Source organism: Ursus americanus, chromosome 18 (genome assembly GCF_024610735.1).
Source record: "Ursus americanus isolate L20-20 chromosome 18, mUrsAme1.1.p, whole genome shotgun sequence".
Classification (NCBI taxonomy): Eukaryota; Metazoa; Chordata; class Mammalia; order Carnivora; family Ursidae; genus Ursus; species Ursus americanus.
Genome location: NC_142144.1, coordinates 48,271,114 through 48,288,334, shown reverse-complemented (window position 1 = coordinate 48,288,334; position 17,221 = coordinate 48,271,114). Strand labels below are relative to the sequence as shown.

Here is a 17,221-nt window from a genome sequence, read left to right as displayed (position 1 = left end):
GTCCGTGAGCCCCGGGGTAGTGCGGAATGAGTCAGCGCTCTAACGCAGCGTTGTGTGAATTTCAGAGTGGAAGTTTTGTTTGCTTTTGACAATATGGCATAGATCACACTTCACCAAAAGGAAAAAAAGAAAAGTCAGAATTTATTAAAGTATCGCAGTAGAGCTTACTGCACTTCATGTTTGTCTTGAAAGATAAGTATTCTATATTTTTAACATAGAAACGGTGAAGAGATACTTTGATGACTCTTCCTACACACGTTGAGCCAGTGTTCCTAGAGTTATGACTTCCATAAAAAAAACTCTCCTTTGCTCATCAACATAAGAAAAGGGAAACAGAAAGACTGGTAGACTAGTATTACTAAACATCTTAAAATATTCTTTTTTCTTAATATAACCATCATCAGAAGCAAAAATTTACCTAAAAACTTACCATTTGCCGTTATCAGCATGGTTTCTAGGTAGCGCAAAATCAGGAACTGGTGAGGAGGTAAGGAAATTTCCCTAAAATTCCAAATTGGTTCTAACCTCTTCTCTTCTATACGCATGCACTTAATTCTCAGAGAAACTTCCAGTAGAGGCCAAGCTTCCGTGGTACAAACAAGCTCAAGAGCTAGAAGAAGGAGCTGCCGTGTCAGAAGAACCCTCGTAAGTTTTTAAACTACAAGATGTTTTGCTTTTGAAACTGACTGGTTTTAACAAAGTAGTGTCTCTCTGAATGTGGCTTCCCTGGGTTTTGAACCAGGTGTAATCCACTTGCTAAGGGTCAAAGCGAGCCTTTGGGGCTGTCACATTGGAGATTCATCAGTTCCCAAGTGTTTCTCAAATCGTCTGATTGCATGTTTGCTCTCTAAATACTTTTCAGTTTTGAAGTAAGAAAATGAAGGGGGAGCGCCTCCCCTCTTCTCCAAAATCTGACTCCTCTTTTCCAAGAGGCTAAAGGTGAGGACAGACTCGCTCTGATGATGTAACATAGATTTGATGTGAAAGTCTGGGCAGCTTTTCACATTCCTTATATCCCAGCTTTGCAATATAGCCCCTCACAAAAAGTAAAGCGTAGGAAAAAAATATCTGCGGGCAAAGGAAGTATATTAGCTTTTCTTTTCCCTTTCTTGCTGCGATCCCAGTCTTTGCCCCACTTGATCACGGCCCCTTACCCACTCAGTTTTATCAATGCTATGAAATTTGCAGGATCACCAGGCACAGATTTTTCAGATACCTCAGAAGAGGAAATAAGGAAGAAAGACAAACATTGGTTGATTGATTGATTGATTGATTGGTAACCATATATCAATTGTACTAGAAAACACTGATATCTGCTGCATCATTTTTAAAAATAAGGGAAAACATTTTAATGATCTACTTCATTTATGATCAAAGCAGTTTCTCAGAGTGATGATTTTCTGGATTACATTATTTCGTATAAGCCCTAGGCTCTGTGCTCTGCAATGGTGCGTAAGACATGTTACTCACCCTCCAGGAATTCAGAGTATAGCATGTAGGGTATGGAATGGTTTCCAAATTCAACCCGTAGTTTAAATTTCACTAGAGATATAAGTTAACAGTGTAATCTATATATTCAAAAACAATCTAGACTTTTCTCAGATCCGTTCTGTTTGAATCTAAATCTGATATGGTGTGCCAGACCACAAATGGGGTCCCTGAATCACACCCTAAACAGCAAAAGATTGAAAAAGAATTTCAAAATACAGATTGGTAGGACCAGAGTTCATTCGTAAAGAAATGAAATTTGTTTTTCAGTCACTTGGTTAGGTAATGCATTTCTGACTTAAAAGGACAATAAGCAAAACATAAATTATTTTTGTACTATAAAGTTACTACAGTGCCTTTTTCTACTTTTTAGAAAAATGACGTTTTCAAAAAGCCATTAACCATTGCAGAACTTTGGAGGAAAGGCAGTGTTTAAAGATCACGGTGCAACCTTTACATGAATATATGAAGGCTTAAAATTTTTTGTTTCTCTCCTGCTAGTACCTGGCTGTACAGGCCTTCTTGCTGCTGGAGAGGAAGTAAGCAGTTTATTTTAGAGGGGGATTAGCTCTTTATCCACTAAGGTCCCGTTTAAGACACAGAAAGATGCCGTGTAATTGGAGCTAGTTGTTCCTTATATATGTATTCTTAGGTTAAATACATTTAAAACCAGACGTGTATTATTCTACTTAAATAAACTCTGCTCTCCTGTACACAATATTTTGTCATTTGGTCTAAAGCGTAATCCTATATACAGTATCACATTATAACTGATGTAAAATAATATAATAAAGTCGAAATTAAATCAAAACATCTTACATCAATAATTTAACGTCTTTCCCATTATTAGATACCTCTCAAATGAAAGTATTAAGTGGAGTTTAATGCCCCTGCACAAGGATTCCATAGACCCTGGTCAACCATGTTTTGTAACAAGTGTTTTCCACTAAAGGTCTGATTAAGATGCATTATGTTTAACTTTAATCTTAATAAAATCCCTAAAGTAGTTAACCACATAGTTTTCACCATTGAAACTATAGCCATATATTAGATTATTAAATTTTACTCTTGGTGTAATGGAATTGCCATCTCGGCATGATTAATCTGAATTGAAGTAGATTGTAATTGGAGCGCTGGTGCCGGGTAAAGGAAATGTATACTATTATGCTCGGAACAATAATTACTTTTATACGAAAATGAAATAAGTGACAGCTGTAGAATAATGTAATGAAAGGTATATGGTTTCCACATCTTAATGCGCTTGACATGTTTAGCGCACTGAACCCTAGGAAAGGTCCTACATGTTATATTATTTTTTTTATTGATTTTGAATTTAAAAAACATAATTTTGCGTGGTCTTAATTCTTTTTTAAACCACACAGACTAGTTTCTAAATGTATGTAGCAACCTATAATTACTCTCCATAGTATAATGAAAAAATGATATACTGTCAGCAAGTCTTTCCTTCCCCCCACCGAGGAGACTCACATTGCTTAAATTAAATGGTAATGTTTAGAAGCTGTGGCCGTCACTTCTGACCTGCTCAGAGAAGCATGAATCGTGGTCTAGAACTATTATCTCTCACTTTGGCTCCAGCTAATAGAGAGAGTCCTCTAGTAAAAATGGTAAATATTGATTTCCCCTGATGTAAAATAAAAATAGTATCACCAGCCTGTCTCATTAAACAATATAGGAAAATCAGTAGCTTAAAGTCTTTAGCATATGGAGATACTGTTATTGAATATTAGATGCTTGTGGTAACCCCAAAATGAAAAAAATAATAATAATAATTGGTTAGCACTCTGGCCAAAGATATGTTGGAAAGGAACCGCCCTAAGGTGTGTTTAGAAAAAAACTCGGATTTGGGGCGCCTGGGTGGCACAGCGGTTAAGCGTCTGCCTTCGGCTCAGGGCGTGATCCCGGCGGTATGGGATCGAGCCCCACATCAGGCTCCTCTGATGTGAGCCTGCTTCTTCCTCTCCCACTCCCCCTGCTTGTGTTCCCTCTCTCGCTGGCTGTCTCTATCCTGTCGAATGAATAAATAAAATCTTTAAAAAAAAAAAAACTCGGATTAGAAAGTAAACACTGAATGTCCAAGAAATAACTAAAACTTTATAGAACAGAAGCGTGTACTGGTATGGCTGTCCCACGGAGCTCAATGCCCTGCGGAAGATACGCATGCAGATATCAGCCACGTAGAAGACCTGAAATAGGGCGCCTGGGTGGCTCAGTTGATAAAGTGGCTGCCTTGGGCTCAGGTCATGATCCCAGGGTCCTGGGATTGAAGCCCGAGTCTGGCTCCCTGCTCAGCGGGGAGTCTGCTCTTCCCTCTCCCTCTGCCCCTCCCCCTGCTCGTGCTCTCTCTCTCTCTCTCTAATAAATAAAATCCTTTTAAAAAATTTAAAAAATAAATAAATGAAACCTATTAAAAAGAATACCTGAAGTAAGTAGGACAATTAGGTCACGTTATGGTAATGGCCTTAATATATTGAATTCATTTATAAAGCTGCAGCTTTATTGAGAAATACTTTTAGATGTTGACTTTTTTTGTAGCAACAGACGGGTGTATTTATGATGCATTTGATTCATATGGCACGAAGGTGGGAATATCGTGGTGAATATCTTTTCATGATAGCTCCTAACCCACTTGGGAGAGTCATACCCTAGAAATTGACTTTTTGCTAGCGGCTGTGGTTTGTCTTGACCCAGCACATGTTTTTATCAGATTTTTCTGACAATCGGCAGCAAGAATCTTTAAGCAAGGTATATTTTGTCTCTCCTCGTTGAATAGGACAGTGTGAACAAGATCCAGCCCCGAACCGAGACTACGTCATGTGGGGCTTTAGCCAGGAAAGCTGATCAAGCACGGACAATCTTATAACTAAATACAGGAAGGTGAACTTGCCTCTGAGGATGTCCGTAGAAATTCATGCTACTCAATTAACACAGAAGGAATTATGGTTAGAGACAGACTTCTAAAAATGATAAGATTCTGGTCTGAGTTGCATTTTTGCAAGGCTAAGAGCCGTGCCATTCCAGCACTAGGAAGGGGCAGATGGAAAAATGACTGATGGAATTCTCCTTTGCTGTTATGTGAAGTATGTCTTTTTAAATTTGCCTCCAGCTGATGAAAGTATCATTTAGGATTCATTGTTTATTTATTTTTTTTAGATTTCATGCGTTATTATTTTTCGTTTATCATTTTACTTTTTACAGCGTAATGTTAGTTTCAGGTGTACAATACAGCGATTCAGCACTTCCATGCATCACCCAGTGCTCATCACGCCCAGTGCCCTCCTCCATCCCCATCACCTGTTTCACCCAATCCTCCCACCCACCTCCCCGCTGGTCACTGTCAGTTTGTTCTCTATAATTCAGAGTCTGTTTCTTGATTTGTCTAGGATGTAAATGTCAGATCGAGCCCAGCTCGTTGCTTCCACTGACAAATATATGGAATAGCTTTCTAGGTATATTTCAAGCCCTCGGAATTTTACTCGTATTTGCTGAGGGATCAGAACCACAGTGTGGTCGTCTAATTGTGTTCGTTAATCAAATGGAAGCTAAGTACATCACTGACTTGATTTCCCATGTCCTGTATTGAATTTACTTTGTGGGGTTATATGCAGAAACATGACAACCAGCTCAAACCAAGTACACACAGTGACCACTTTGACAGCTTCATTTCTTGCACAAAAGTGATACTAAGGTGTCCTCTAGGGCACGTAATGGCAGCGCGTCTCTGTTGCTGAACAGGAAGTTAATCAGCTGGCTTTCTTTAGGAGCCTGATCTCACTTGGAGTAGGAAGGAAATTGTTCATTTCCTTAACTCCTTCAGGCCACTAACAGGCCACTCAGTGCTCTGCAAGGTGTCATCTGTTAAGGGAGGCATATGAGAAAGCCGTTTGCCCCAAATGCTCCGCCTTTCTGTTTTTAGACTTTCTGCTCTGTGAATCAAGTCATTCCAGAAAGAGGGAGGGAGGACTAATGGGGTACCTAGGGAAGCCAGTTATCTCCCGGATTTATCTCAGTTGCCAGGAGTTCCGCTTGGATGGCTCCGAGCAAGCCACAGGAGGCAGGCGATTGCTGTGGACTCTAGGTGACCACCACAACCGCCTTCGCCAGCCAAGCCTCCTTCAGACATTGGCGCGCCCCGGCTGGAGAGCCTTAAATGGCGCTGTCCTCTCAGAAGCAGGATTGGGTGGGCCTCTGTGCCTTGATCTTGCCCTTAAAACATCTTGGGTTATCTCATCAGATTTTCACTTAACAGCTTTATTGCCTGGTTAAGAAAACAGTTTTGTGCTTCAACACAATAGTCAGACCTTAAATGTATTGCCATAAACAATGTTGGTGTAAGCCGTTTTAAAAAAAAAAGGAAGAAGAAAAAGGAAAACAAGCAGGCCAAAGGCAGCAGTCATATCTGGATGCCAGATGGCATCAACTTAGTGATGGGGCTGATTCAATAAGAAGCAAAGGGAAATTCCTCTCATGCATCTGTGTGAACAGAACCCACAAGGAATTAGATACAGAAAGAAAAGCCAATAGGAGTCGCCATGGTGATCCTGGAGTCATTAAACGCCTTGTTTACCTTGTTGGAAATAGTATTTAAATATATATAATATTTAAGCGTATGTTTACATTATTCCATATTTATATCCAGTAAAGTTGTCTGAGAATGTGGATGGCTTAACTCAGTGGTTAAGAATGTGAATTCATATTTTTTTTTAAAAAAGTGGCTAGAAATGTTAATTGTGTGACATGTGTTTTTATATTTTCCCCCAAAGAATATTCAAGGAATCGAGCATCAGTCATGGATCTAGATACTTTTGCCTTTTATATCTTCAGTACAAGGTGCCTGAATTATTTTCTCTTCATGAATCTCAGGCCACAGAAAATAAAAGGAATAGCTCATACATACATCTATTTCTTAAGAATCAGAAGTCATCTCATCTACGATCAAGCAGTTTAAATACTATTCGTAGATCGTTAAACCAACATAAGGGATGTTCAGGCAGAATAGGGCTGAGCATTAGAATTACAGGAGGAAAAAAAACACAAAAGCATTTTGTTTTGAGAATTGGCACCTCGCAGAGCTAAAGCCCTATACTGGCCAGACTGAATCAGCCCTTACCCCACAATAGTCACGACCTCGCTCGCTTTCAACTCCTTCCTTTCAGGTTTCCTTCCCATCTACCCAGATCATTCTCTTCCATCATCTCCTCTGCAACAGCATGCTTAATATCAGTTCTCTGGCTGATTATGTATTTTAGGTCTGGAGAGTCCAGAGACCTGCTAAATTGTTCGCATCTCCTAATGAAAGAGGTTAATTTGCTCATAAGTCACCCGCCCTGTGCCAAGCTTTGTGCCAGTTGCAAAGACGGTAAAAATAAACCCGGTAATCCTTGCCTTCAAGGAACCTTGAGTGCATTATCCCAGGAATGATAAGATTGTGTCCGAAGTGCTGCGTATTGGTCATTTATCCACAGATTGAACAAATGAGCTAGCTGTATTTTTAAAATGCCATTTGATGTTTCGGTATGCACAGCGTGATGGTGGTATGGATTTAAAAAGAAGTGAAAGAGAATTATTTATTGAATTCCCAAATTCTCTCCACTACCATACATTCCTCTGAGTTAACAATATTAGCATAGTTAAGCTAGGACATGGTAATTTACAAATATGGGCATAAATGAGAGAAGAATGCAATATACATGGAAAGAATTTGGGGGATGTTAATACAAACTGATGTTTGGCAGATAGTGATAGAACTTATTTGAATCTTTCACTCTAAAACCAGGACTTGAGGAAGGATTATTGGGTATTTTCACATAGCCAATGATCAGGTATTTTGTATCAGTGTGTGTACCTCAGCGATGCAGAAACCATAGGTAATTTCCTCAAATTTAAATTTTTTTCGATACACCACGCTGCCAACTATGTGAGTTGGTGAGGGGTGATTCTGTGTATTTGCGTGCTCAAACGAGGATACGGTCCTGCCAGGATCAAAGTCAAAAGCAGTTTAATTATTGATCAGAACTCCGTGCAGAGCAGCAACGTGCACCAGCCATGGCGAAGTGTGGGCTCTAGGGACAGAGTGGCCGGGTGTTCGTCTTGGATCCACGATTAGCAATAGGAGACCCTGGGCAAGTCACTTAACCTTTTGGCTGCAATTTCCTCATTTGCGAAATGAGCATAGTAACAGTACCTACAACATAGGGTTATTACAAAGATTAAGTTAGTCCATATAATTTACCCAGTATGCAGGAAGCTCTCTATACATGTTTTTTTTTTTTTGAAGATTTTATTTATTTATTCGACAGAGATAGAGACAGCCAGTGAGAGAGGGAACACAGGCAGGGGGAGTGGGAGAGGAAGAAGCAGGCTCCTAGCGGAGGAGCCTGACGTGGGGCTCAATCCCATAACGCCGGGATCACGCCCTGAGCCGAAGGCAGACGCTTAACCGCTGTGCCACCCAGGCGCCCCGCTCTCTATACATGTTAACTGGGGTTATGATTGGACCTTTTCCAGCATCATACATCTTCCCAGAGAACGTTTTAGGGACTAAAAACATGTAATAATCACCTATTTACAAATGGAGACATTGAGGCAGATGTTGTATGTACCGGCATGTGAGAGAAAAGTACAATTTAACCCGAAATTCAGCCAGTGGTGCCCCAGCTAACACGACCATCTTGCCTCTCTTCTGTACTTTCAAGGCTTTTTCCAGATTCATTTGTTAAGCGTCACACTTGGGAGCCCAGAATTCATTCTAAAGGACAATGCCTATTTACATTTATTTGAATAAAAAGGGACCTTCAGGGAATTGCAAAAATTAATAAGGACAGTTTAGAAAATGCTTGAGTGGAAAAGCACCCTCTCTCAACTCTGGGTTAAATACAGTTGATCTCCCTAGATTGCTCCCAATGTGCACCGAGACAGAAACATCAATAACAAACAACAGAGCAGACAGAGCCATCTTTATGTAGTCATTAGAAAAGCCTTTACTGCAAACCAAGAAGTTCTACATTTGTCAGCCCCTCCCAACGTCTCCACTTATTGCTCATTCTGTAGCTACTTTCAAGAAAGCTAAATCTGAACTATTGCTCAGCTGAGCCCCAGAGAGTGACAAAGACAAATTAATGGGATCTGCGTGTGCCAAAATAAAGTATGGACCCTGTCACCACCAATATATGTTAAGTCCATTAAGGTCATTTTTAATGAACTGAACTTTTCATTGGAAAGCTTTGCCAAACTTGTTGAATTAAAGGAAAGAAACCTTTACAAAATTGCAAAATAAACCAATTTCACTCCACGTGAAGCAAAAAAAAAAAAACGTTCATGGAAAGTATTCTGAGTTTACAATATTTTAGATTTTTATCAAAATCAGGGAAAATGATATGCATTAAAAACTCCATTCTGGTATTAAGTTGAGAACTACAAATGCACTAATAGCACTGTAAGCTATAATGGCATGTGAGGCCCTGGGATGTGGCTTTTCAAATAATCAGACTAGCGTCAAGGAAAACCCAACTTTTAAAGTATGTTCTGTGCGCATAGGTCAGAAAAGCAGTAGGAGAGGAAGATGGTCTGAAACAACTGTCATAGCCTCATTTTTTATTTGCGAAGAGAGTTAATTTGACTCTACTTGTATCTGCTACATAGAGTTAGTGGCCTATCTTTTCTTTTTCCCCCAAACTCTGTGCATATTGAGTTTTAAAGAGTAGACGAAAAGAGGAGCTCTCCTTGGGTTCCCCTAACATCAGAACAACTCCAAAATGCCTCAGAGCCTTCCCTGGGGTAGCTGCTTGTATGCTAAGACAGTGTGAGATCAGGGTTATGTATAAATCACTGAAGGCTGCCTCTGGCTCACAGCTGCCCACAAATCCTTTTCTTCTATAAAATAGCATTTTTATTGGGATTAAATTGAAGTGTGATAGACACAATCTAAACTTGCCTCAAGCTACGTGATAACCTAATATCCCATCAAGATAAAATGAGACCAGCACAGACCGCCTGAGTCCAGCTCTGAGAAATATAAAATGGAGAAGCCCACTACTGAGTTTGGGCACAATAACTTTTTTTTAAAAGACCCAAAGAAACTTCTACAACAGGAAAAAGTTTTTGTTTGCTCAGACCAATACCTGGAACGGAGAGGTATGGTTTAACTTCTTTGAGTTTCAAGACTATTGCCTCTTTAGCTTGCTTTCCATCTTTGGACCTAAGAACAAACCCAATACCAACTCATTCATAACGTCAACTCTCACCATTCTATATAACTACTCATTTACTCATTTAAAAGTATATATTTATTGAGTATCTATTATGGGAAGTTCCGCCTTCGCAGAGGTTTGGTATAGTAAGGGAGATAGTTATTACATAAAGATTCACACTTGATTTTCAGAGGCTGACAACTACTATAAGTAAATGAAGAGGGGCCCTAAGAGAGTCTAACAGGAGCCCCAGCAGGCTTGGGGGGTTCAAGAAGTCTTCTCTGAGAGGGGACTTGTCAACCAAGGCCTGGAGGATGAGTGGGAGTTATTCCAAGCTGAGAGAAAGAAGAGTCATCCCGGGAGTGACCCACCTGCCAAAATCTTGAGTTACAAGATTTTGTTACAAGAAAGAATTACATACATTTAAGGAAGAGGAGGAGGACTAGTGTGGCTGGAGGCTAGTGAACGGGGGAGAAGAGCAGGAAATGAAGACAGAGAGGGGTATAATGTAACCATTGTAAGTAGTTTGACTTTGCTTCTGGGTATACTGAGAAACAGTTAAAAACTTTACATTTTAAGATCGCCCTGGCTACAACATGAAGAATGGCTTGGTAAAGTCTAAGAGAGAAAGGAAACAGACCAGTGGCTGTTGGGGTGGTCCCGCAGACAGGTAGTAGCTTCAGTGATTGTGGCTTATGTGGCCGCCCAACAGCCAGTATGGTGACGTGGTAAAGAGCGTGGATTCTGGAGTCGACTGCCATGGTTTGAATCCTGATTCTGCCATTCACTTAGCAGTATGGCATTAGAAATCTCTGTGCCCCAATTTTATCATCTAAAAATTGGGATGAAAAGAGTACTGTTAAAATACAGTTTCGAAAAGGTAATATCAGGATCCGTATAAATATAAAATGAGCGCATGTCAGCATTTTTATTTAACTCCTAAATCATTAAGGGAACCAGTGAGATGTTAAAACTTGTTCAAATGAGAATTGAATTTAGAAAAGTATGTATTTTCTACCAGACAAAAATCCTTTGCATTGACAAGAACAGAAAAAAAATTTCCATCACTATGGACTGGAAACATTTGTGTCATCACAGCCCTCTACAAGGAAGCTTCTGTCTAGCCAAAGACAAACAAAGACTCACACCTCCATAGATTTAGACAACCTCCCACCCTGAAACTCTACTAGGCAATGCCTGCATTCCATAAAAAGGATCTCTTTTGCCCATTTCACAACATTTCTGACAGTATCCATCTCCTAACAATGTTAAAATGAGTTAATATACAGAAAGGTCTTAAAGCACATCAGTAAACATTAGCTATTATTATTGTTGTTGTTAAGGTGGTGGTCGTGGAGATGAAGAAAAGTAAATGACTTTCGATCATTTTTGAGGGAGAATTGATAGAATTGGGGAACCACTTGGAAGCGAGGAGTTGGGAAAAATAAGGGGTAAGAATAACTCCTAAATGTGTACTTCATTGGATGGCCATTGGAATCATTTGCTGTGATGGAGAAAATTGGAAGAGGAGTAAGATGCTGAGGAGGGAAATCAAGAGTTCCATTTTTGGGGCATTTTTGGTTGGAGAGGCCTTTGAAATATTAAAGTAAAAATGTCACTCAGGAGAGAGAGCAATGTACAGTGGTTAAGAGCATGAAACCTACTAGCTGTGTGAATGACTTCAATTTCCTCTTCCATGTAGTAATTATTAAATGGAAGTAATAGTTCTTATCTGGTTGTTGTTAGGATTTAACGGCTTTTATTTATAAAGCACTTGGAGTGGTGCCTGGCACAAAAGCACTGGATAAGTTTTTGATAAATAGATTAATTATATTAAATTAGTGTTTACTCCTTTCAAAGAGTAAAATGGCTCCCAAGCCCAAAACTTACAAAAAAAAAAAAGAGAGAGAGTGAGTTTGGGTATAAAGCTCAGAGGGAAAAAAAAGGCCCAGACTAGAGATTAAATACTTCAAAGTTGCCCACACATTGGTGGTGTATGAAACCAAGAATCACTGAACACATCAGAAGACAGCACCAAATGGAGCTCCAGGGCACCATGGCACCACAACGTTTAAAGTTCAAGGACAGAAGAAAGACCTAGAAAAGGAGACAGAGAAGGAATCGACCACAAAAGAAAAGAAAACCAAGAGATGGTTGTCGTGTAAGTCAAGAGGATGAAGTAATTCCAGAAAAAAGGCATGGTCAGCTATGTTGGATGCCACTGGGAACAAGAGAGTTGAGGGTGCATTTTTTGGGAAGAGCAGACACTCTAGGGCCAGGATCCTCAGAAACTGATTATTACCTGTCTTTCTGCTGTCTTTTCTCTTATTGTTAAAGAGCAAACTCCTGACAGTCCACAAGATCCCTCCTTTAGTAAGACTCTTTCTCATACCTTGTCGGGAGCCATAGGGAGAAAGATAGGTCGGAACTGTAAGATGAGTGTAACGGAGTCCTCAAGTATGAGGCTGTGAGTCTTGATGGGGGCCCCTTAATCTCTGACTCCTTGGAACTCTGAGAGAACTCTGATACCCCGCAGCATTTCCTTCTAGTATAAAGTCTCTTTGAAAGGAAAATGTGCCCTTTAATGCAGCCAGGCTTTCTTCCCCCACTTGTAGCACTGAGCGTCTCCGCAAGAAAGTCATGGAGGCATTTTTGCAGAAGCCAGCTGCCTCTCAAAGAACCCAAAAGGGCATCATTATCATGAGAAAATGAAGTCTGCTTCTTGGAAAAGGCTACTAAATATAGCTCTCCTGGTACTGCCTTAGTCTGTTTGGAATTGGGTCCTTCCTTCCTATTTCTTTTCTTTCTTTCTTTGTTACTGGTCAGCAGCATCAGACGGGGCGGTGACTGAACTTTTTTCTCAAATCGATATATTGGTAGTTGATTCAAAATCCTCGTTGTGTTCTGTTATTTTGAGTTCTGGAGTCGGTCTATGCTTGGTTGTACTCCTGAATCACCTTACAGCGATGAAAGACTCTCACAACCCACATGTGATACTTAAGGATTTGAGGAACCTATGAAAAAAAAAGTGGTGCTATCAGATGTTTGGTGCAGTGATAGCCCAGACACGTTTGAAAAATTGTGCTTGGAGACTTTAATATGTGTTGCATAACTAGCATGAATTATTTGCAGCCCCGGAGAGTTGTAAGGGAACAACAGCAGTTGAGAAATAGTTTCATAATTCCATATTCAGGTCAAGTATCATTGACTAAAGATCTTTCACAATAAGTGAGATTGTTATTTATTTGGAATGATTTAGGTGTGGTTCTAAGTGAATGGAGAGGCCTGCTTTGGATAAGTGTTCTCCCAAAACTTTAGTGCCCTAGCTATATTTTTAAAGAATCATTTGAAGGTTGTCTTGGTGTTAAGGGTTTTACAATTAATTCTAAAATCCCTAAAATGATTCAATTAAGGAGTCGCCTTCCCTTTGTAGTGTTCCAAAGGTTTTTGTTTGTTGACTTCTTTTGGAGGGTTTTGAGAAGATCTTTTACTTTATTGAGAGACACTATTAAATAACTAAAGAAGTTTACATGAGGTCTTTGATCTCATGTAAAATTGAGACAGATGAAAGAAGGTGTCTCCTGTTCCATTTTCCAAGTTTCTCTCCCACCCAACAGCAATTTCTTTTGCTCGAGTTTCTAAATGCCTCTTCAATTCCGATGCCAAAATGCCTAGCTTCGGTTTAGAAAACTGCACTTTCTCCTAAAGATTTTACTCCATTAGTATTTCAAGGGTTGCTCAGAACCAGGAGGAGAAAAACTAGAGAAAAAGAATAGACAAAAGAAGATTGCATTCAAAATAGATGAGGCAATGTAGAAAAACAGCATCGTTACCAATAAAGTATGGTGACTTTTTTTGCCCCCAAATGATATAATTAGGTAAAAGACTCTCTGGTTAATGTGGGGTAGAATTACTTATTGCAGTATTTTATTTTCTAATATACTATTTTCCAGATCCTTCTGTGGCCACTAGTTAAATGATAAAATTTTAGAAGGGGAAAACCATGAGTCCCGTGCATTTATAAAATGAACATCTGTCCAGGATTTTGTCTACCTCATTAATTAATAAGGGTATCAGGCAGATGTTCTGACCAATTCAAAGGAAATTTCAAAGAACCATACATATTTAGGGAAATAAGATGTTGGAATGGATTTACAAGTAGATGCAAAATGGGTCTGTCCGCAGGACAGCAATTGCGTTCCACTAGACATAATTATCTGCATTTCTGTGGGCAAGAATCATTTACATTACCCATTTTCTGTAATTTAGAGTGGTAAAATAGCTCACATCATTGAGAGATTGCAGTAACTAGGAAGGAGGCACTTGACAGGGCGCCCGCTAACCTCTTGGGTCCGTGTTAGAGCCTTTTACCATTTTCCCTCCACTATTCAGTTCATTCCCTCCCCTCTCCTCACCCTGAGATCCTGCCACCACTCCATACCTAAGCATACACCAAAAGAAAGAGGGCAAGGAAATCTGCAAAGCCTATCAGACATCTAGCTGAAATTTAATAAGATCAGAAACTAAACCAAAATTAAGTATTTTTTAAAAGATCTTATTTATTTATTTGAGATAAAGAGCACGAAAGGGAGGAGGGTCAGAGGGAGAAGCAGACTCCCCACTGAGCAGGGAGCCCAATGCAGGACTCCATCCTGGGACTCTGGGATCATGACCTGAGCCGAAGGCAGGCACTTAACCGACTGAGCCACCCAGGTGCTCCTAAGTATTTCTCATGTGATTTCCTGCAAGTTTTAGTTTGTATTTTGAAACTAGAGACTGGGGTGAGGCTGGTAGGAGCATTACAATAACACCCCTATAAAGCTGTCCTTATTTTAAATAATCCCAATGATTTTTTAGACAAACGAACATGTATATGAGAAAGGAGAGGAAAGTAAGAGGAGAAAAGATAAAGCTAAAAATCTTAGGGGAGGCTGGCCGGCTCAATCAGCAGAGCACGCGACTCTGGATCTCGGGCTTGTGAGTTCAAGCCCCACATCGGGTGTGGAGCCTACTTAAAAGAAAACAAAAAACAACTTAGTTATAGGCCATGTGTGCATAAAAGTGGAGCCGAACTCTGGCTAAGATCTGCAGCGACACGAGATTAATTAACCAAGAAGTGAATGGTTTCTGTTTAGCGCTATATTAATAAAGTGATTGTTCTTATTATTTTGGTCCGTGCTTCTGACTTCGTAATAGCCACATATAACTAAACCACGTTGGGATTTTACAAGTGAATTTGATTATCACTGTTTTCTGTTTCGTAAAAGGCACTATGGTTATAACTCTAATGAAAGGATAAGCTTTTTGTTCATGAAACGAACAATTAAGCTTGCAAATTGAAGACCAGACAGAAGTATAAATCATCTATTTGCCAGGTTTCTTTTTTAATTTCCTGGGGATGGGAAGACTACATGCAGAAATGCTGTCGGTCTTCTCTGAAGTTCAAGTCCTTCTCTGAAAGAACTCACTTATCCAGCCATTCTGCATTCATTCCACAGCAGTGCTGCTGACAAAAAGAACTTTAAAAGTACCCAAATTAAACTTCAATGGTAAGAGCTTTTTCATGAAACATGTGTACGTCAAAATGATTTTAAAAAAACAAAAAACAAAACAAAAAACCCTACTGCCTCCATTTTAAAGGTCTGACTTTAAGGATTCTTTCTCAGCAAGTACTAGTCAAACCATGTCTCCTAAGCCTTACACTGAGACCTCCTAGCTCAGTTGTCTGCCCTCTAACTGACCTTGCTTCTTCCCACTTGTGGCCAGAAAGCTCAAGATAGTAAACACAGAGTCAGGAGATCTAGGGATGTGGGAGAAAGTTTCGTATGAAAAACAGTTATTAGTCACTTGGCCATTTGCTCTATTAGATATTTTTCTTTTGAAATATGACCTCCTGCCTTCAACAAGAGAGAATATATTCTATCCTACAGTGTATGCACTAGAGAAATTAAGATGACTGCCAAAAGACAGCACTGCTTAAAAGCCAAATCATTTTTAATTGGTGTGAACTCGATGAAGACCTAAGGATAGTGGGTTGGGCGATAAGCCAGAAAGCCTATTTGACATTTGATAAGACTCTCACTTGGGAGACATAAAATAGATGTTTATTGTTTTTGCTATTAACCCTAAAGGTCCAGGTAATAAAAAATAGACAAATGCACATGCGTATGCCCCCCCCACACACACATTTATTTTCATTGAAATGCTGCTTCAGAATAAACAAGGTTCAAGCACTGCAGTGAGTTCATGAGGCTCCAGTAATGTGCACTTTCTACTTTGGGTGCTTTTGGTGTATCTTCCTGGCCCTAGACTGAGACCAAATGCAAAGTGCTTGACATGGTAGGCAAGGAGAGCTGAGGGTTTGGTCTGTGGGTCATTTGTATTCTAGAGTTCATCTGGTACTCACTTTGGAAGATAAAACATAAATCAGTTTAACTGCTTGTCATTCTTAGAAACTTATATATGTGGAAAAGATGGGAACTAAGACTTAAAAGAAGATCATTTATGAATCTTAGTGTGTTTGGCGTGTCCAGTAAAGGTCCTATAGTAAGAGTTGGGAGACTACAGCCGACAGCCAATTTCAGACCTTTCTATTACCACCCGCCCTCTAGTTTTTATAAATAAAGTTTTATTGGGACACAGCCACACCCATTTGCTTACACACTGTCTATGACTGCTTTCACAGCATGTTGGCAGAGTTGAAAGGTTGCAACAACAAAGACCCACAAACAGGGCCCACAAACTCTAAAATATTATCTGTCTGGCCCTTTACAGAAAAAGCTAGCTGACCCTTGTTGTCTTGTAATGGTCTCTGAAGATGACGATGGCCGGTAGAGGTGACAGAACAATAATTCTTCCAGCATAGGAACAGCTGATAGGGTGCGGTGCTTTTTGAGATCTTGTCCTTTTTTTTTTTTAATTTGAAAATAAAATCCAGCACCACATTATAAAATAAGAAATGTTATTCACACACCACTGTCAAGGTTGGCAGACCTTTCATTTGCTTTTGGGTTTTTCTTACAGACAAAATTGTTTAGTTTGCATTTTCCTTTATGTCTGCACCTGGGTTGTAACATTCAGTGTGTGTGTGCGTTTGTCATAATTCTTGTTCCAGGAGCCAGACAGATACATGTGAATGTGTAAATAAGAAGGTTACAATTAGTCCGATGGCGGAGTTGGGTTTTATATTTATAAAAAGCTCCTACGGGTAACATTATGTAAAGAGAAGAAGACTTTTTAATTTTTTAGGGTACAGTTCTCCCCCCAGGTTCTCTGGGTGCCAGAAGACAGATCAAGCATTCAAAGGCGAGAGAGGGAGGTAATATTGTGATGCGAATTTCTTGGGAATAATTCCGGATGGTTCTCCGTCCCTCATCCACCTTCCTGCCAAGGTTGTATGTGACCTTCATTCTTTTTTTTTTTTTTTTAGATTTTATTTATTTATTCGACAGAGATAGAGACAGCCAGCGAGAGAGGGAACACAAGCAGGGGGAGTGGGAGAGGAAGAAGCAGGCTCCCAGCGGAGG

General features: G+C 39.8%; 1 protein-coding gene across 3 annotated transcripts in view; it reads left to right on the top strand.

Moving 5' to 3' along the window:
* Positions 1-17,221, top strand: part of ADAMTSL1 (ADAMTS like 1) — an 874,799-nt gene that overhangs the window by 673,298 nt on the left and 184,280 nt on the right. For all 3 annotated transcript variants that reach the window (XM_087869620.1, XM_087869619.1, XM_045780274.2), the window contains one exon: positions 561-645. In XM_087869620.1, coding sequence (XP_087725746.1) covers positions 561-645 — 85 coding nt within the window. The remainder of the gene's footprint in view (positions 1-560; positions 646-17,221) is intronic.